The following is a 19618-nucleotide window of genomic DNA, read 5'->3' as shown; positions in this document are numbered from 1 at the left end:
AAAACTCACAAGCCGATATCAGGTGAGTTGTGTTAATTTTGGGGGGATTTCTATGTATATAAACAATATTCAAGTATTAGGAAATTATGAAGTTATAGTCAGTTTCTTTGGGAATAGCATGGCCTTACTGACCACAGGACATATTAGATCTACCATGAATCAATTCATGTCCACTTGTTCATGTACTGTTCATGTACATTAGTAAAAATATTTTTTTTCTAGTGAGCAGGGCACCAAAACTGGCTCCAACCCAAGATTTGTTTCAGACCAAACAAATTTTTATATCAGACAAAGCTTTTAAAACATTTTAAAAAGGAGTCTCTGTCTAATCTGGTTAAACATGAAATAGTTGTCCCCTTTAAATCATGAGTTAACTGAATAACCTATAGAAACCATGCAACAACATCAAGAAAACAAACACACAAAAATCTAGGACATATCAGAAACAGAGATTATACAAAAGTTTAGCAGCTGGACAATATTCCACCAACATGCCAGCCAGTCCACTTCTAAATAGAAACAAAGAAGATGCTTTTGGTGTAGCCTAGTCAAAGTAAGCTCATATCTAATTGAGATATAAAAAGTTTTCTCAATTTCATTGCATCAATAATTTTGAAATATCACATTCATTATATGTTTACAATCTGATTTTGTTTCCACATGAGATAATTCAGTGTTATTGGAATATTTTGTGTCATTTTTGTCAGACTTCTTGTCTGCATCTTTTACAGTAGCTCATTTATCTTAAGACTTTAAGTGAAAGTTTAGCATAGAAAAAAAAAACACTGGAGTGTATTGTAAACACTGAGAAAAATACTGCCAGTCATGATTCACTCAACAGGAGAAAACATTTTTATTTCTTAGTTCACAATTCACTTAACACCATTTGCATTTACAAATGATTTCTTACGAATAATTGTAAGGCAGGAGGGTGTTTAAAACTGAAGAGTCACAGCATTTTATATCATGTTAAAAAAGTGACGTCATAGAATAAAATATTTTATTTTACGCAGGGTAACCCATAATAGCAGAAATGTATCCACACTGGTTTGAGTTTTGTTTTACTTCCAGTCCAGCATCAATGGTCGTAATTGTTCTGTCTATGACGCGTTTCCTGGGAGTGGTGATCTGCTCAGTCCGTGTCATTTCCTTTCTTTGGCACATCCTGGTTTTGGTGTTCAAGGCCCTTTGGTCGTGACTCAAAATAAGGTCTGTAGATGTAGATGCCACCAGCGACCCCAAGCACCGTGGCTAATAGCAGCTGTGAGAACGGCAGCCTTTGTCGAAACATTACTCTTGTTTGACAAGGAATCCAGATCTATAGACCCCTAACCATCCTGAAAAAGATTACCAACAGGTGAATTATGGGAATGGTTGAACAATTTCTGTGCTGTGTTGAAATTTACATGCATAGCTTTTAAGACATTTTAATCTCACAGGCTGCGGAAGTTATCAGTTAATGCAATAAAATAAAAAAATAAAAAATCAAGGTCAATATCTGGTGGTATACACCAGTATAACCACGCTACAGATTTTTTTACTTTCAAAAATGATAGCAAAATGAAAAAGTAGTGTGTACAAAACTCAGCACATTATCATAGTTTCCACATATGAGGCAGAAAGTTGGGTGCAGCAAATTAAATGCATTTGATAATCTGATCATCATCAGTGTGTGTAGACACAATGCCAAAATAAAAAGATAAACAATAATATGTAAAAAAAAAAAAAAAAACTGTTGCCCCACATCAAGCTGGGATGCAATACAAAAATATATCTAAAAATCTGTCATTCACAAGCAAGAATAATTATTTTGCCAATCATCCCAGGAGTGGCTGGCTTGTGAATTCAGCAGAGCGTTGTAATTTAGAAATTGTATTAAAATCCTGAATGTCACTTCTTACAGCCCTAAGTTAGAATGTTTAATGTTGACAGGAAGATTGGGAAAATACCAAATAAGTATGGCTTATTTAAATGGGGTTGTGAGGGGAAAAATCCATCTTAAGAGACATACCAACTGTCAAGCACTGAGGGTGGAGGAAACCCAACTTTTATATATTTTTCTTATTCTTAAAATAATTGAGCACAAATACACTCTGGACGGTGTAAAGCTTATCTGCAGTATAAAGCCTTCAGATAAAGGAACATTAACTCTTATAAAAATAATTCACTAGTATCCAACAAACTCGAACAGCAGCCCCGAAATGGCATCTTATTTTGAAAAGTCCCGACCGGATAATGACAGTGTGTGACACCACCTTGACAATATGCTAACCTTTTCATTGAACAATGATCAAGCATGACATTTTTAACTAATGCAGAGATAAGTATCTGCAACGTCCATCACTCACCAGTGAAGCGCTTTATGCAAAGTGACTGTAGTCACCAGACAGAAAAGGGGAACAGGCAGATAAAAGAGAGGAAAGGCGTTAAAAGAGAAAAACAAACAGGACACTTATTTATGTACGGACGGATAGCATTCTTCTTCGTCTGTTCTGACAAGTGAAGAGACGCACAGCGCCACCGAGCGAATGACGGGAATTAAAACATGGCTCATAAGAGCAATGACATGACCCGTGTTTTTCAATAGACATCTATAAAAGGTGGCGTGGTAAAGGTAGCTTCTTCTTTCTTTCTTTCTTTCTTTCTTTCTTTCTTTCTTTCTTTCTTTCTTTCTTTCTTCCTTTTTATAAAAAATAAGATTGCGTTTGACATGATCGTTTATATTTGTAATACTTGTTTTAATTAATAATTAATAATTACAGATTTCTTTTTAGTTTAACGTCATAATTTAATAGGTTAAAATTATTTTAAAAATTGTAATTTCAAGATATATTCATTGTACATGTATACTAACTATACTATTTTACTTGCTGGACAAATAAAATTGGCTTACAAACCAATCGTAATCCAGTTTACTTACCATAAAAAAACTAAACAGACTGGAAAAACAAGAACTTTTACTTTGAAGTTGCGACACAACCAAAACACCGGAAATAAGCGTGAGTGCGGAAGTGTTGATGACTGTGTGTAATGTGTCCAAACTAGGAAGTTAAAGCAGATAAAAAAATTTTTTATAGAAGTCAAATAAGCAGGGAAATTTGCGGAGTTAGCAGCTGCAACCTCGGGTTAAAATAGTTTATTTGCAGTACGGAGCTTTCTCTGTGTTAGATTCTTCGAGGTCTCGGCCGAGTCGTGCTCTGACAGGTGAGCCATGCCCCCCAGCAGCACGTAAGGATGGAGAACCTGCGCTCTCGGCTGAAGCTGGGGAGCAAAGCAAAGGATGTGAAGTTGAGGAAACGGAGGTCCCTGCTTTACTCCAAGGAGGATGGGAGACTTTTAAACCACGGTGCTGTGACTTACTCACCTCCATCTGCCATTAAACGCTGCTGCTGCTGTTGAGTGCAGTCAGGAAATTCCTGTTCCCACTCAGATGCAGTGATTTATCTCCACAGGTCTACTGAAGGTGGTTGTCTTCACTGTGGTGTTCAGGCTGGTTAACTGTGTCCTGGTTCAGACCAGTTTTGTCCCTGATGAGTACTGGCAGTCCCTGGAGGTGGCCCATCGGATGGTCTTTAAATATCCTTTGTCAATGTCCACAATTATTTAAACAAACATTTCAATAGCATGAATCAACTGTTCAGAAGACAGATTTTCAAGTAGGCCCATCACGATAACAAATTTTGTTAGATGATAAATAATATTGTTCAGTTCAGACCATTTTGAAGTAAAATAATAATGACACCACATTCTCAAAGATCAATACACTTTAAAATATAATCACGTTATGTGCAGATGTTTGCCTTGAACAGCAGCAGTGGTGTTTTGTTTTGCATTGCAGAGATCAGCACCTTGTTCTCTGGTTTTATTGTGGGATATATCCTTTTATTGAGGTTATAACCTTAATAATTAAACATACGGGTATCTGACGTGGGAGTGGAAAGCAGGAATCAGAGGATTCACATTTCCATTGTTCTTTGCATTCCTGTACAAAATACTACACCTTCTAAACTACGACACAGTCCATCTCCTGGTGAGTTGCTCTATTTTATTCTCGGAGCAACACTTTTTTTTTGACTACATGAGTCATGGAGTTCATGTGGGTTTGTTGTGGTTGCAGATTTGGCTTCCTCGAGTAGCTCAAGCTCTCCTGGCTGCGTTCGCTGATGTGAAATTCTACCTGCTCATCCGAACATTGGAAACTGAGGACGTCTCAAGATGGACGGTAGGAAAACCTCGTCGTCGTCACGTTCCTCTCTCCAGGACACATTCCTTTCCGAAAACAACAAACATCTGGAACCCGGCAAATGAATTACAGTGAGAACAGCTTGTTCATTTATATCTTGGATCACTCGGCAGTTTCACAAGGGTCATACGGACTCTTGAAAAGTCTGGGATTTGCTTGTAATAATTTACAGATTTGTTTAAGAGTGGGAAACAGCAAACTGTGCAAAAAGTTCAGAATTTTCAGAATTTGTTTTTCATTTCATGAAGGACAAAATCTAATCATGAATAATAAATGCAGGTGTGTTAACACTAATTTATGTTTAAATGAAAAGTTCTGTCTATGATTTGCCAAATCATATTTGTTCACAAATCAATAAAGCATTATTACACTATGTTTTTTTCCACTCTTGAAATTTTAAATTCAGGTTGAATGTAGTCTTAAACAGGGTCTGGTTAAAAAGACAATGAAGTTTACAAACTGTGCTTTGAATAATGTGCACCCAGTCCTGATCTGGTAAGTCCAAAGGTTGTAGTTTGTGAAATTGAGCTGATCTAAGTTCATCCAGATGCCATAAAAGCAATGGAAAATCTTAAGCCAGTTTCAGTAATTTGTTGTTGATTCATTGAATCCACAGTACATAATCTTAACTCAAATGCAACAACGTTATAACAAGTGGGGAACAAACATTTAGATTGAATCTGGAGGAATGTGGAGTTTTGAAATGAACCTGTTCTGGTTTCCAGTTCTTTTGCCACCTGTGCTCCTGGTTCTCCTGGTTCTGCTGCACCAGGACTCTGACGAACACCGCTGAGACCACCCTCACCTGTTTGGCTCTGTTTTACTTCCCACTGCCGGGGTCCAAAACTTACAGCAGGTGAATGCCAGTTAGCACATTTAAGTTCACATTTTGCATGCTTTTGTTCTTCGTTTTGGGTCTCTACTGCTTCTAAAACAGTGAAATGTTTTTTTTTTTTTTTAAATCCCACCAAGCTGTATTTTTTGGGAATAAATTAATGTGTTTTTGTGTCTGAAAAATGAGCCGTTACGTCACATTCAACTGGCGCTGCGCTGTTACCTAGCAACCGCAGCCGTGCCCAGGGACGTTACCTAGCAACCCCTATGGAACTAGAGCAAGTTTAGTCAACTGGTTTTACCGCTGTGTGGATGTTGGAAAAGACAAGAGTTTTGTTGTTTCCTTGCATCCAGAAAAGACCTCTGCATAATGTTACAAGATGGCTGTATATTCATAGACATCAATTAATGTCTATGTGTATATTTGCGTATCTGTTTGCAGCCATTTTGACGTAAACGTTGAATTTCGGGGGCGTGGCCGGCAGCAGGTTATTTGAATTTAAAGTGACAAGAGGCCCTAAAACGTCTCATTCTGAAAGGAGCTAAACAAAGACAGAACTGAAATCTGAATAATGCTGTGCAAAAAATTTCATGAAAATGTTTTCTATAGCTCATAAATCTATCCTCATCCATTCAAGGAAGCACAATGGGTCACCTTAAAGTGTTTTTTTTCCCTCACCGGTTTTGTTATTTTCCAGTAAAAAGTACTTGTCTCTGGTGGCCTTGGCTGTGCTTGTGCGCCCGACGGCCCTGATTGTCTGGTTTCCTCTGCTGATGTGCCATTTCTGGCAGGAGGAGGACAAACTGAGACTCATCACTCACCGCTACATTCCCATAGGGTGTGTGCTCTCAGCCTCATGAACGTGTACCCGGGTCTCACCTCCTTTCCTCACTGCTTCATATTCTCTCATTTCCAGGATTTTGGCAGTTCTGATTTCGGCACTGATTGACTGTCTGTTCTACGAAAAGGTAAAACAGAGCCAGTAGCTTCGATGTCTAAGGTCAGATAGTAAGACCTGGTCTCTGTTCCAGTGGACTTTGGTGCAGCTCAACTTCATAAAGTTCAACATCCTGCATGGCGTGGCAGATTTCTATGGCTCCCACCCCTGGCACTGGTACTTCAGCCAAGGCTTCGCCGTTGTCATCGGCCCCCATCTTCCTTTCTTTCTACATGGATGCATCCTCGCGTTCAGGAAATACAGAATCCTGCTGGCCACAGTCCTGTGGACTATTGTTGTTTACAGGTAATCTGAACTGAAGAGTAGAAAACCATGATTGTGAGGTTTGCAGAATTAATCCATGAATGTTTTCTCTCCTCAGTTTCCTTCCTCACAAGGAGTTCAGGTTCATCTACCCTGTGCTGCCATTCTGCATGATCTTCTGTGGTTGGTTTTCACTTTTAATTAAACCCAGAGTGTTGGGATATATTCATAACAGAGGTGTGTTTTATCACAGGAATATCTCTGGCTCATCTCAAAGCGTGGCGGCGACCAGCTGCAGCCCTCCTCCTGGTGTCCAACCTGGTTCTGGCTCTGTATACGGGTCTGATACACCAGCGAGGCACTCTGGATGTCATGAGCCACCTTCAGGGGCTTTGTGAGGTCAGCAGTGACTCCGCCCGCCCGCAGTCCGATATCTTCTTCCTTATGCCCTGTCACTCAACACCTTTCTACAGGTACACACACCAAAACACCTCCAGCCCATCAGAGCTTTATAAGGTAGACTGTTGCCTGAACTGCAGCAGAAGTTAAATAAGAGGAACATATAACCTCCAAGACCATGGAGGGTGTAATGTTACATTAAAAATGGTGAGCAATATCTCCAATATATATATGCATTTTTTAGATTAACTCAAATTCAAATAAGGTGGACGTTTCTAAAGTTTAGTGTCTAATTTATCCCCATAACCATAATTAACTAGCTTGAATGTTTTTTAAAATGCATATACAGTGCTGGAAAAAACTAATGACCACTTAAAATGATCAATTTCTCTGATTTTACTTTTTATAGGTATATGTTTGAGTAAAATGAACATTGTCCTTTTATTCCGTGAACTACTGACATGTCTCTGAAATTCCAAGCAAAAATGTATTTATTTGCAGAAAATGAGAAATGGTCAAAATAACAAAAAAGATGCAGTGCAAAGAAAAGTTTAAACTGTTTTACCTCAGGAAGAGTTCAGAAACCAATGTTTGGTGGAATAACCAGGAGGTCTTCAAAAGGGTTAAGTGCAGTAGACTCTTCATTTTTTTCAAACTGTATATATTCATAATTTTTTTGGAATTTGCATCAAATGTGTCAAACTTTCTTGCAAATTTGGTGATATTTCTTCAGGCTGTTAAAAACGTCTTTGAACTTTGCTGCTTTTAAGCTTTTTATTGTCACACTTCAAGCTACAAATCAGGCATTTAAAAAAAAAAAAGGCTCCAAAACTCCACAGATGAACAAAGGTTTAATCTATAGTAAATACTTTAGCAGAAAATACTTTTTAAATTAGATTTTTTTTAGCAGATAACATTTATTTAATGAAATCCCAGAAAACAGCAAAAAGTGTTTTAGCACTAACAACAGGATAAAATGGTTATTTTTCTTTTAGACCTAACAAAAGCATAAAAAAGACTTGTGAAAAGCCCCATAAGTCCCGAAGAACCACTACAAGAAAGATTTGCTGCTTAGAAGACTCAGCTGGTTAAAACCTTTGTTATTTCCACATGGTAGCTGACAGTCGTCTGTCTCCTCGTAGCCATGTCCACTGTCCTCTGAAGATGAGGATCCTGGAGTGTCCTCCAGACCTCGGAGAGGACGGCTACGCTGAAGAAGCTGCACAGTTTTACAGCAATCCTCTCCTCTGGCTCCGGACTGCCTTTCCATACAAATCCTCCCTGCCAACACATCTGGTTTTGTTTGACGTTTTGGAAAAGGTAAGGCACTAATAGAGACTCTTTGTGCAAATATCCGATGTGTAGATTAAACAGGTTTTGTTTCTTAACTGTAGGAGATTTCGACATTCCTGCAAGCGAATAACTTCACGAGGACAGCAGAGATATTTCACACTCACATTCCCGAGGGAAGAGTTGGAGGAAGCATTTTTATTTATGAAAGGCACTGAAAAAAAAAACCTAGCAGAAACGCCAAGGAAAATGTAACAATTTGCTACTGTAATAAATATTTTAAACTTCAATGTTTCCGTTTTAAAATCTCATTTCCAACCACAGTGAATTAGTTGTTGATTTCCAGTCTTTTGTCAGAGAAGCATTTGAAGCTGAAGTAAAACAAGCGGGTCCAGTTAAAACGAGGTGGAATGTTAGAAAACAGCGTCTGAACTCTGAAAGCTGATCTGAACCAAAACACCAACCGGCTACAAACTAAACACCTCTAGGATTGAGTTTGGCCTGGTATATCATTATAAGTTATGTTAAATTTTCCTCTTACATGATATTTTGTTTTATTTTTTGTGAAGTATGTATGTTAATTTAGCAGGATTCATAAGGAAAGTGAAACCTTTAAATTGTTAAACACAGAACAGCTGTGAGACATTCAGCAGCTCGACAAGGATTGTGCAAACTTACAAAAAGAAAAAAAAAATAGAGGATGTGCGTCAAAAAATAAAACTCACAATTTAAGGGAAACCCTTATCATGAATTATTTTCAGTATTTGGGGTCAAAGGGCATTGGGCCCAGTTCGATTTTAACATCAGCTATGTGCCTGTCTGCGTTTCTTCCTGATCGGCTCCACCTGCGACCACAGTGAGGATGAGATTTACCCCTCGGCTGCTTCCTCTGTTGGTGCCTCGCCCTCCACTCTTCCTTTGGGTCTTCAGCTCTCTGAAACGGCCCCCTGTGGAGTAGAAACAAAAAACAAATAAATCACCACCATGAGACACAGTTAAGAGTTTTACAAGCAGGAAATTATGCTGCATTGGGGATGCAAAAGATGCAGAAATTCAGTGGAACGTAAAACAGGTAAGGTACTTGTGTGTGTGTGTGTGTGTGTGTGTGTGTGTGTGTGTGTGTGTGTGTGTGTGTGTGTGTGTGTGTGTGTGTGTGTGTGTGTGTGTGTGTGTGTGTATATATCCATTTCCCATAGTGGGGTCGGGACATATACAAAGTAGTATAAAATTATGAGGTGGAGGGAAATTTCTTATAAATTCAAATCTGAAAAGAGTGGTGTGCATTGGTATTCAAATCCCGCTACTCTCAATAAAATCATCTTCAGCCGCCATCTAAATAAAAAATAATTTAATCTCAGTATAAATCCAGATGCTCTATGAAGGTCTCAGAGGTCTGTTAGAGAACAAACAGCAAAATGAAGACAAAAATACAAAACATGGCCCTCCATCTAAACCAGGCATGACCAGAGTGCAAACTTCAATTCAAGAACGATCCAAAAGTGGCCGTGCTTCATTAAGAAATGGTTACAAAGTAAACAGTTTGTCTTTTAATAACCAAGCTTTTCACATTTTCTTTAGTTTCATAGGAACTATCTCATCTATTCAATGACTTTTAACTCAACTTCTCCTGAACACAGCTAATTAATCTAAAACCTGATCATTTGTTTACGTTTCCCAGTTGTTTCTGTGTTTTTTACCATTTTTATTCAATTACTTAACTTGCCTTTCAGTTTCTTTTTTTAATTTCGCTCTTTCTTTTGTGCACAATGTGAATAAAAGGACTTCTGATTCTGATTCAGCTAAGCAAAGTCAATGGCTTCAACTAACTCACTCACTCTCTGGTTACCTAGCAACTCACTCATTCTTTGGTTACCTAGCAACAACCTGTTGGGTAACTCGCATTGCAGCAGTCTACATTTTTTTCCACTGTGTCTCATAACTGCTTAAAAATAATTTTTTTAAAAATCAAGTGCGAGGAGTGAAACAGGAAAGATCACCTCACCAGTTTGGCAGCATTTTAGGTATTTAAAACAAACAAAACTAATCAATAGTTATTAATACAAACTGATATGAAACTCTTATACCATTACACATTTTTCAGCCACATCCTCCTGCCCTAATTAGATGGAGGCAGTAGACATAACTTTAATGTTTTCTTCCCTGGAATCAGATTTTATTCCTTACATTATTTTAAATTAAAGTCTCTCATTGCAGGAGTTCCTCAGATGTTGCATGCCTGCAAAACAAGCCGGTCTTAGCTTTGAGCACACCATCATTTGGGAGGATATGTCAGTCTGCAGGGGACCTACCGCGGACCGTAGCTCCTGGCGTAGCCTTCTCCGAAGAAGTGCCTGTAGATATAGTCATCAAGGTCTCCAAACACATCGCCGTCCAGGCGGCGGTATTCACGCATGTCGCTCAGGTAGCTCTCCACTCTGCCTACGAAGTCTGTGAAGAGCATGCGGTCGTGGATGAAGAGTCCGTTGTGAAAGAAGTCGTTGATGAACGTCCTGAGTTCGTTCCAGTGGTAGAAGTGGTCGACCTCCTGCTGCAGGTAGCTCTGCAGCAGGAGGTTGAACTCTTCGGCTCGGATCGGCTCGGTGGCTTTGTTGAAGAGGCTCATGGACTCCAGGTAGGCGCAGTCGAAGACGCCGGTGCAGCCCTTCATGCTGCTCTTGTGGCTGCGCTCGTCCTCGTCCTGGACAACCTTCCCGGCTGATTTTCGTGTGTTGCGCTGGTTCTGGAAGGAGTCGGGTGTGCGTCTGGGTTTCTGCGCTCTGTGCTGCCAGGACTCCTCTGTGTTTGCTCTGTCACATTTCTTGCTGTAAAATCCCTGGGCTTTGTTGATGAACGTCGAGGCTGAATCCTTAAAGTGTCTGAAAGTTGATTTGACGGAGTCAGAGAATTTCCTCAGGTTTTCCTTCACGGCCTCCTTGGCTTTCTTAATCTGCTCCTTATGGTGGTGGACGAACTCCTTGGTGGAGTTTTTCACAGCATCGAACGTCTCCTTCATCTTCCCGGCCATTCCCTGTTTAGCTCTCCTCACTTTGGATTCTCGGTCTCCTTTGACCTTCTCCGCCTTGGTTTCCACGTACAGCCTCTCCCACAGGTCGGAGCGCTGCTGCTCGAAGCTCAGCCTCTTCTCCAGATCCAGCAGACGTTTCTCCAAACCTCCTGCTTCTGAAGCACTCTGCCTGTCAGATTCAGAAACGTGACTCCTCAGAGCGGCCAGCTCCCTCCTCAGCTCCTCCGTGACCTTCCTCTCTTTCTCCAGCTTCTTCCTCAGCATGTGAGCTTCAGCCGTCATGTCTTCCCTCTGAAGGTGGAAGTTTCTGATGGTCTGCTGCTCCCCCTCCAGCTGCTCTTTCAGCCTCTGGTTTTCAGACAGCAGAGAATCGGCTCCAGCTCCCCTCGCCTCCAGATCTCTGATTTGGGAGCGCAGGTCTCTGAACTCGTCCTGCAGGACAGACAGAGACTTTTCCTTACGTGCCATGGAGTTTCTCAGCTGGACGTTTTCATCTGAGAGACTCTGTTGCAGAGAAATGATTTCAATCCTCTCCTCCTCGGTCTGTTTCAGCATCCGCTCCAGGTTATCTCTCTGAACCTTGATGAGAAAAGACATATTTACAGCTTGTCTAATACTTAACATCTAACTTTAGTTTTTTTTTTTTTTTTACATATTTGTGAAACTGTCACTATGTTCTGACAAAGATAATCTGTGAAAAACAATCAGCTTCCTCTGCCTTCTCCTAGTGCTAACTAAGAACAACCAATCAAAGACAGGAGGCGGGTCTTAGCGCTGTCAATCACTCTGCTCTCTGCTCTGCTACAGCTAGCACAGCCTGTCATGAATGCTCAGGCTAGTTAGCAGAGCCTCCAATGACGGAGGATAAACTGTTTTTTCCTGTAGCAGAGAGTTGTTTCTCCATCATTAGCGCATTTAGCAATGAGTATATGAGGATGATTGACAGCGATCAGACACTCCTCCTGGCTGTTTTTGGTTGGGGGCAGTGGAGGAGATTGAGTTTTTCACAGATTATCTGTCTCATATTATACTGTTGCAACATGGTGACATTTTTAACAAATATGCATAAAAAACATTTTTTTAATAAAAGTTAATTGCACCTTTAAAGTTTGGGTTACATGCCTGAACAGGGACAACTGGATTTACCTGGATGTGAACTTGATTTGTTTTGAGCTCCTGGTTTTCTTCCTTTGCTTTTTCAATCACTCCTGAGAGGAAATTAATAACCTGCTGCTCATCAAGGTCATCTGGACCAAAGTCGCTCCTCTGGGTGAAATAAAAGTCTTTTCAGTTCATACAATCAAAGCAGTATTTTGAAATGATCCTGTTTTTAATTTGGACTTTATGCTTACAGGACCTCAATCAACAATGAATTTGTGTCAAATCTGAAAAAAGTAATTCTAGTGTGAAGGCGACAGCACCACAGTGCTCCAAGTTGTTTCCTTGATATTTTTAAAGGGGACGTGTTATTCAAAATTCATATTTTGCACGTTTTCTTACTTCCATTTGGGTCTCAGCTGCTTCTAAAATAGCGCTGTTTTCTGGTAATAAGTTTACCTTTTTTTGGTGTCTGGAAAACAAGGCATTTCAAAAACCTCCCAAATGTTAAGTCACAATTGACAGGCACTGCGCTGTTACCTAGCAACCCCAGCTGAGCCTCAGTCCCATTGCCTAGCAACCCAAATGAAACTCGATCATGTTTGGTTTTACTGCTGTATGCGCTGTGCTGCAGCTTCTGGAAAAGACAAGTTTTTTGTTGTTGACAAACCATTCAGAAATGATGTTTGTACAATGTTCAAATAAAAAAGACTAAAATAAAACAATAAGTGACAAATCTGGTGACTTTTTTTCTGTGTTTGCTGGAAGGTTTTAGTGAGATGGTTTTATACTGTGTGACAAAAAGCTGCACCGTTTTAAAGAATAGGAAAATTCAATTGCTTAGGCATTGTTTAACCAAAGGGGCCAGCACTGACATGGTTTTAGGCAAAAATAATAAAGAACTAAACAAATTTACAAGAAAATATCAAAAGTTGTACAGAAACATAAAGCTGGAACCCTAAATAACCTACCTAGACATTTTATCAGCATGTGAAAGTTGATTTAAGGGGTTAGTTACACTCTAAGCTTCCTGTTCCCTCAGCGGTGATGTGTGTATTAACGAACCTGCTTTGTTAAATGCTCATCTCTGATACGTTGCTCAAGTAGACCCCTCACCTCCGGGTGTTCAATCCCTCTGGTTGTCTCCACAGTTTTCTGCCTTTCCTGAATCTGGACCGTGCCTCAAGGAGAGATTGGTAAAACGGATCGTTTACACATCACAACAAAGGTCTGTAACTGCAGGTCTGCACATGTTGAAGTATGGAATCTGGCGTTACCATAGAAGTGTCCAAAGCCCATGCTGACGGCGATGATGAGGGCGACCAGGATGCATCTGTTGAGGACGTTCCCGCCTCGGCTTTGTTCTCGGTCCTCGTTAGCAGCGTTCGGTCTCCCCTCCACCCAATCAGGCTGCTGCTCTTCCTCACTGGACTGCGACTCTGGCAGCACCTCCTCATCCTCCTCTGGATCAGTCACAACGCTCGTGGTATTTTTCCTAACCCTTCGTCTTCGTACCAGCGGAGTGGAGCTTCGTCCGACCTCGTCGTCGCTGCTGCTTGAGTTTGTCACCGCTGGCTGCTGCGCTGGGAAAGCTGCATTTCACATCAAACAGATAATGACAAAGAAGAAAAGACACCAACGCACTATGACCCCAAAATTTGGGGTCATAAACTTCAGATTAAAAAAAAATATCTGAAGTTTTTTTTAAAATCACACAGGCTTCAGAGAAATAAAAAAACATCTGAGAAGTTCACATTTAACCTGTTATTGCATAATATCAGCTAGCAATATTTTCTGACATCCTATTTTTGTGGGATAATGTAAACCCATTCCAGGCTTTTAAAAGGTAAAATTATCCATGTAGCATCAGGTCATAATGAGTTAGCAGAAAAACACCAAAGAGTAGTTATATGTAGTACTTACACGTCAGTAAAAATTAGAAAAAGTTCAAAGCATCAATTAGGGGTAGGCATTTATTGTAATGTTTGTTATTTATTGTGACAATTTCTTGATGATAATAATTTTTGATTTATCTGTGTCTCAATACATTTCAATTAGTGATGCTAAAAAAAACAACCTTAAATAATTGGAAATTAGATTTTTTTACCATTTTTTCTGCTGTTTGTTCCACAGGAGCATCAATAAATATCAGTACATTTTAAAAAATGATAAAATACAGTTCCTGTGAGCAACTGTTTGAGGTTCACAGCCATACAGTTGAATAATAAATAATTTTCCATCATCATTTTTGTCGTCATTACGACAGTTCATATCGTCTCATCTAATATCAGCAGGAAAGTGAATAAAGATAAGAGATAACAAGAGGAAATCACTTTAGGGAAAAGATATAACAATTTTTAAGAAAGTTTATTGGATTTTCTGGTCTGTCTTCAGGGTTAAAAATGATAAAGACACAAATAGTCACACTCATGCCTAAGATCTGCTCATGCAATCAAACACTAAAACTACCAGCCCACATCTCTCAGGCTTTTCAAAGGCACCCAGTGTTAGTTTGGTATGCTGCTAAACAAGGTTAGCATCACGTTACATTCATTTTGATTTAAATCAGGAAACGAGCCACTACCAGGGAGCCGACTCCTCAGGCGGTGACTCAAGTTCACCAGAGTTTGTTGAAGTTTCCAGCGACTCAACAACAAACCTGCTCCAGAAGAGGAACATTTGGTGTTTGAATCGGTGCTGTCGACTGTTGAGGAGGGATTTAAATTATTTTGCTGAAGAAAACAATGAGGTGTGCAGTGAGTCTTACCCGTCTCTGCAGCAGTGAAGGTGTAATGACTGCTGCTGGAGGTGCCGAGGTAATTCTCCTCAGTGCTGGCTGCCTCCTCCTCTTCCTCCTCCTCTGCGTGCTCGTCCTCCTTCAGGTCCCTCAGAGTCACAATGTCAGAGTGATCACTGGAGGAGAAGACCTGCTCTCTGACTGGAGAACCGCCTCCAGCCTGCAGACGATCATGAAACTATAATTCTGAATTATTCTGATATTTTCTGGGTATAAGTTCAGCTCCTCTCACCTCAGAACCACACAGTGTCTCATCTACAGCCCGTTCTCCCAGTGTGTTGTCAAGAGAATCAGCAGGTGTATCTTCAACACACAGAGCTGGTAAAAATGTAAAAAGAAGAAAGTTCAGTATGATTAGAACAAGCCTTGGAAAATAAAATCTGAATCAGCTTTATTAGCCAAGCTTGTGCACAGCAACTTGTGCAAAGAAACTTTGGCAATTAAACAAAAATTTATTTAACCAAAACACAATGCTTAGATATAACTTCACAATTAACTAAATTTAAATACAAGATAAATATAGATGTCCATTTTATATGCATAATAAAAAAAACATATAAACACAACACAAATAAAGCTAAAAAAAGAAACTAAAAAATGTTGTTTAAAACTGAAAACGGGAGGCAAAAGTTAAAGTTACATCAGACAAAAATTTTACAAGGTAAATTCTCATGATTTAATAGTTCAATTGCATGGTTCATAATATATTAAGAATTCATGTTTACTCAACTACATTGGCAAATTCAGAATTAAATTTAGCAAAAAGAGATGCAAAATAAAAAACGTTTTTGTGCATCGTTTATATTCTATATAAACTGGTAATTAGTAAAATGCTCATTTTAGAGACAATCCACCAAGTAATATTAAATAAAAAGGACACCATCACTCTGATATCACCTGCTGTTGTCTCACTACAGCAGGTGATATCACTGAAGGCCGGGGATTAACATGAAAACAGCAGATTTATTGTCTCAACAGTTTCTGTCACCCTGTTAAAAGTATTTCTGCTTTTTATTATTTATAACCATTGAAACCAGCACTGCTATCTAAAGGACAGCATTTAGTCAGATTTTTACCAGCAGATACTGAGGTTTGTGATTCCAGCAGCTGTGGTTCTTCCAAAGTGGGCCGCTCCACCAGCTCAGCTCCATATTCGCCCGCAGCCTCCGATCCCAGTGTCTCTATATCTGACCCCTGCAAAAGCACATCAGAAATACTGAAAAACTGGAAATGATGAAGGAATAGCATAGTTCATACTTTGTATGTGTACAGTTATAATAATGCCTGAACCAATTTTAACTGTAAATGTAGAAAAAAAAAGACAAGACCAGGAAATTTTAAACTCGATTATCCCCAACAGGTGACCAGATGGTCAGAAAACACTGAATTCTTTTATAAATCTTTAAAACTGTCTTTGTTGATCAGTATCTATGTTTCCTTCAGACTGTGAGATAACAGTAGAGAGCAAGACTTTGAGCAGAAAATAGGAAGGCTAAGCAGAGGACAGCAAAGATGCCCTGCTTTCTCTTTTTAATATTTCTCTCCTTGAACATGACAACTTCTGAAATGTTGGGAATCTTTGGGAAATCTCATATTTAAACTAAGAATCTATATAAAGTAATACACAAGGGGTTTACTCTTTTCTAAAGCTAACTAAGCTAACCATATTAATTTCAAATATAAGACACTAAAACCAGTTTAAAATGTTAACTCCATAATTATGTTGACTTGTTTTAAAATATTAGTAAAACCCTGTTTTACAGTGAATGTTTTCAAATACACGTACACACCCTATAGTTGTGTGGTAGCACACAACTATTAATGAAAACTCATAGCAGGTAGGTTAAAACAAAAATATTTGTAATACTGTTTTTTTACACACATGCACACACACACACACACACACACATATATATATATATGTTGGTTCTTGATGTGAGATCAGAGGTCAGAGCAGTCTTCGATACATCATCCACAAGAATCTGATTTGTGCCTCTCTAATTGAGACTGAGCAACCATATGATGCATGTTACTAAATACTATTTTTATAACAAGAGCATACCTCATTACTGATAATGGTCCAGCCACAGGAGGACTCAGTGTCACTTGATGTTTCTGACATGTTTGTCAGCAACAACCAAGGCTGTAACGAACAAATAAAGGGTAAGCTTTCTGAAAAGGATGCTACTCGGAATAGAAAACATTAATAAGCATTTTATTTTAGCATCTAAATAAATTACAACCACACGGGTGAAACTGCGGCCTCATGCGGCGTTGCGCGGCATTACATCTACAAGATTATGCGAAGCTACGCAGCCAGACAACAAAAACAACCATAAAAATCTCAGATATCCGCAGCTAGTTCTGGAGCTAGTAACTACAGAACCCATTACTGCTGCCTCTTAACACCAAATAACGACATTCAACTGATTATTTTCCATTGCTTAAGTCATTTAACATATTTATTATTAAAGTCACCCCCCAAAACACAAACACAACATGCAATTACTGCGATGCGGACAACGCCCATTGCTTTTTAAATGTGATTCATCCTAGCCTGCTTCTGCATGTAAAGATGCATGTAAAGAAATAAAATTTGCTTGATTTACCTGGGTTTTGTGCGCAGCGACTACACAGCTGTTTGCAAGCTGCTCCACAGTTGTTGCAATATTGCCAAAACCCGAGTTATCCGTTAACGGCTCACTGCGGAGCCGACATTATTGGGAAATGTAGTTTTTGAGTCGAATTACTGGAGAGGTACATTGTGGTTCTTGAAACCTACAGAACTACATTTCCCTTGAGGCAGCGCGGCGGCCAAACTGGCTCAACGAGGACGCTGCAAGCCAATAGCAAGCAAATTTTGCGGCGGCGAAAAAAACATAAACAAGGAAGCGTGACGAAAAAGGCTGCTTACGTCGTTTAATATGAGCTCTAGACAGAAAAACAGCACCTTTCCTGAGCTTCAGAGACCAAGTTATAATTATTCCACAGTTTAAGATACGCCCAAAAACACAAACAACTTAAACTACACGAACAGCTAGCTAATTGGGGTAATTTAGCATGTGAATGTGCTGAATTAGTATTTTATATTTCTCCATACCGAATAATTACAGGCATACATGTAGTTTGTCAAACTAAATGTAGGCCCACTGTGAAAATAGAAGCTGGGTAAATATGTAAGGATTTTTCAAAGCCAAAACCAAATAAAAAAGCTGATTCTTGATTACATCACAACAAGAATCGAGCTGCATTTATAATCCTAATGATATATAACTTCTCACAAAGCTGCAAAACCTAAACTTTACATGTCTCAGTGTAGTTTTCTAATCTATAGGTAACATCACTGGTTGATGAAAGACATAATATATGAAACAAGCAGCTCAAGATCTTTATTTATGTAATTGATTTGACCTATCCAGTCTATCCTGGTTCTTCTCTGTGATATTATGTTCAAATTGTGCTAAAATCCTTGCAATTTTCTCAAAATATGACTAAAGTAAGCAACTTTAATGAAGGGATTTCATTAATAACATGCAGGTAAAGAAAAAAAAGATACAAATGAATGTACTCCAGGTTATGCTATAGATCACATGTGTCAAACTTAAAGCCTGTGGGCCAAATCTGGTCCGCTGTAGTTTTTATGTGGCCCTCTAAGTTCTAGACTGAACACTACATGTGCTTAAATATTATTTTATCAATCAAATCAATGCAGTTTTTGTCTGTTTACTGCCAAATTATATCAATTAATCCCTCCAGTTTCTTGCAAATTATTATGAAAATTCACGCAAAATCAATTAATCCCCGCACTTTTTTGCACTAATATATAATTGGGAGATTAAGGCAGATTTTTCTTGAAAATTGTCAAAAACTGTCTTACTTGTACTAAACAGCTGCCTTTGCCTTAATTAATGCCACGATCTATAAAATCAGTAATAACATGTCACATTTACCATCATAAATAAGCACAAATATCACAAATATTTCCAAATTAGTACCACAAACTGTAAATTTGAATTTCATTGCAAAAAAATCACAAAACAATTGTGAAATCCTGGAGGGGGACTGAAATTATATTAAATTTTATTACATAATTTTAAGAATTCATTGATATTTTAACAGTTTGTTAACAGGTTTCTATCAATACATTCTGGTACAACCGGCCCTTTAAGAGCATTCATGATCTTGATTTGGCCCAAAACAAAAATGAGTCTGATGCTCCTGCTTTACATGACGTCACCCTGGACACGTTTGTGCTGTATGTGAGAGCAGAAACTTTATCTTGATTAAATAACTAAATAGCTAAACTAGTAGAAAAAAAAAATGTTTATGACATTTTACTCTACAGGTGACAAATTATATCTAAAAGGAGTTTGATAGATTTTCTTTAGAAATAATGCCTATTTATTTTAAATGTAGCTGAAATCACCAGGTTTCATACTATTAACCTGCAGTTCCAGTAGATGTCAGTAAATGTTAGCTTCATGCTCACAGGTCAGGACCACTCTGGGCAAATGTTTTTTTCCAGAAGCAGGCCATAAATGTAATGTTTTCTTTTCTATTGGTAAAGAAAAATAAAACAGGAAGTGAAATGATCAGCTCTGGATTTCATTCAAGCATCATTCACTTCTCTCACTTGGACTGTCTGTGGCAAAAATGTAGCTACCAAGAAGGCATGTACAGATCTGCTCGTGTTTCACCAGAGATGTCAGTAACGCATTACTTTGTACTGA

General features: G+C 38.9%; 3 protein-coding genes across 5 annotated transcripts; 1 reads left to right on the top strand and 2 right to left on the bottom strand.

The window, feature by feature from the left end:
- Nucleotides 1–829: 829 nt before the first annotated feature.
- Nucleotides 830–2504, bottom strand: pigbos1 (PIGB opposite strand 1). Its single transcript, XM_014980468.2, has 2 exons — nucleotides 2349–2504; nucleotides 830–1337 (listed from the first exon to the last, which is right to left on the bottom strand). Exon 2 carries the CDS (start codon nucleotides 1289–1291, stop codon nucleotides 1133–1135), a length of 159 nt encoding a protein of 52 aa, XP_014835954.1. The 5' UTR covers nucleotides 1292–1337; nucleotides 2349–2504; the 3' UTR covers nucleotides 830–1132.
- A 495-nt stretch (nucleotides 2505–2999) lies between these two features.
- pigb (phosphatidylinositol glycan anchor biosynthesis, class B) lies at nucleotides 3000–8258 on the top strand. Its single transcript, XM_088004317.1, has 12 exons — nucleotides 3000–3346; nucleotides 3453–3579; nucleotides 3916–4030; nucleotides 4118–4222; nucleotides 4969–5099; nucleotides 5776–5916; nucleotides 5995–6046; nucleotides 6110–6321; nucleotides 6398–6462; nucleotides 6533–6752; nucleotides 7821–7998; nucleotides 8073–8258. Exons 1-12 carry the CDS (start codon nucleotides 3235–3237, stop codon nucleotides 8184–8186), a joined length of 1572 nt encoding a protein of 523 aa, XP_087860443.1. The 5' UTR covers nucleotides 3000–3234; the 3' UTR covers nucleotides 8187–8258.
- Nucleotides 8152–17605, bottom strand: ccpg1 (cell cycle progression 1). Of its 3 annotated transcripts, XM_088004316.1 has the most exons (11): nucleotides 17498–17605; nucleotides 16951–17031; nucleotides 15965–16082; nucleotides 15121–15206; nucleotides 14859–15048; nucleotides 14676–14750; nucleotides 13369–13683; nucleotides 13157–13272; nucleotides 12140–12259; nucleotides 10278–11572; nucleotides 8152–8915 (listed from the first exon to the last, which is right to left on the bottom strand). In XM_088004316.1, the coding sequence occupies exons 2-11, from the start codon at nucleotides 17008–17010 to the stop codon at nucleotides 8726–8728; spliced, it is 2565 nt and encodes an 854-aa protein (XP_087860442.1). In that variant the 5' UTR covers nucleotides 17011–17031; nucleotides 17498–17605; the 3' UTR covers nucleotides 8152–8725. The 3 variants fall into 3 exon arrangements, with proteins under 3 accessions (XP_087860442.1, XP_014835944.2, XP_014835945.2); XM_014980458.2 differs by lacking the exon at nucleotides 14676–14750 and having other exon boundaries at nucleotides 17498–17604; XM_014980459.2 differs by lacking the exon at nucleotides 14676–14750 and having other exon boundaries at nucleotides 13208–13272; nucleotides 17498–17604.
- Between the last annotated feature and the right edge of the window lie 2013 nt (nucleotides 17606–19618).

This window comes from Poecilia mexicana, unplaced genomic scaffold (genome assembly GCF_051168715.1).
Source record: "Poecilia mexicana isolate PSO_F unplaced genomic scaffold, ASM5116871v1 scaffold_3, whole genome shotgun sequence".
Taxonomy (NCBI): domain Eukaryota; kingdom Metazoa; phylum Chordata; class Actinopteri; order Cyprinodontiformes; family Poeciliidae; genus Poecilia; species Poecilia mexicana.
Note: the sequence above shows the minus strand (reverse complement) of the source record. Positions and strands in the feature narration are given on the sequence as shown.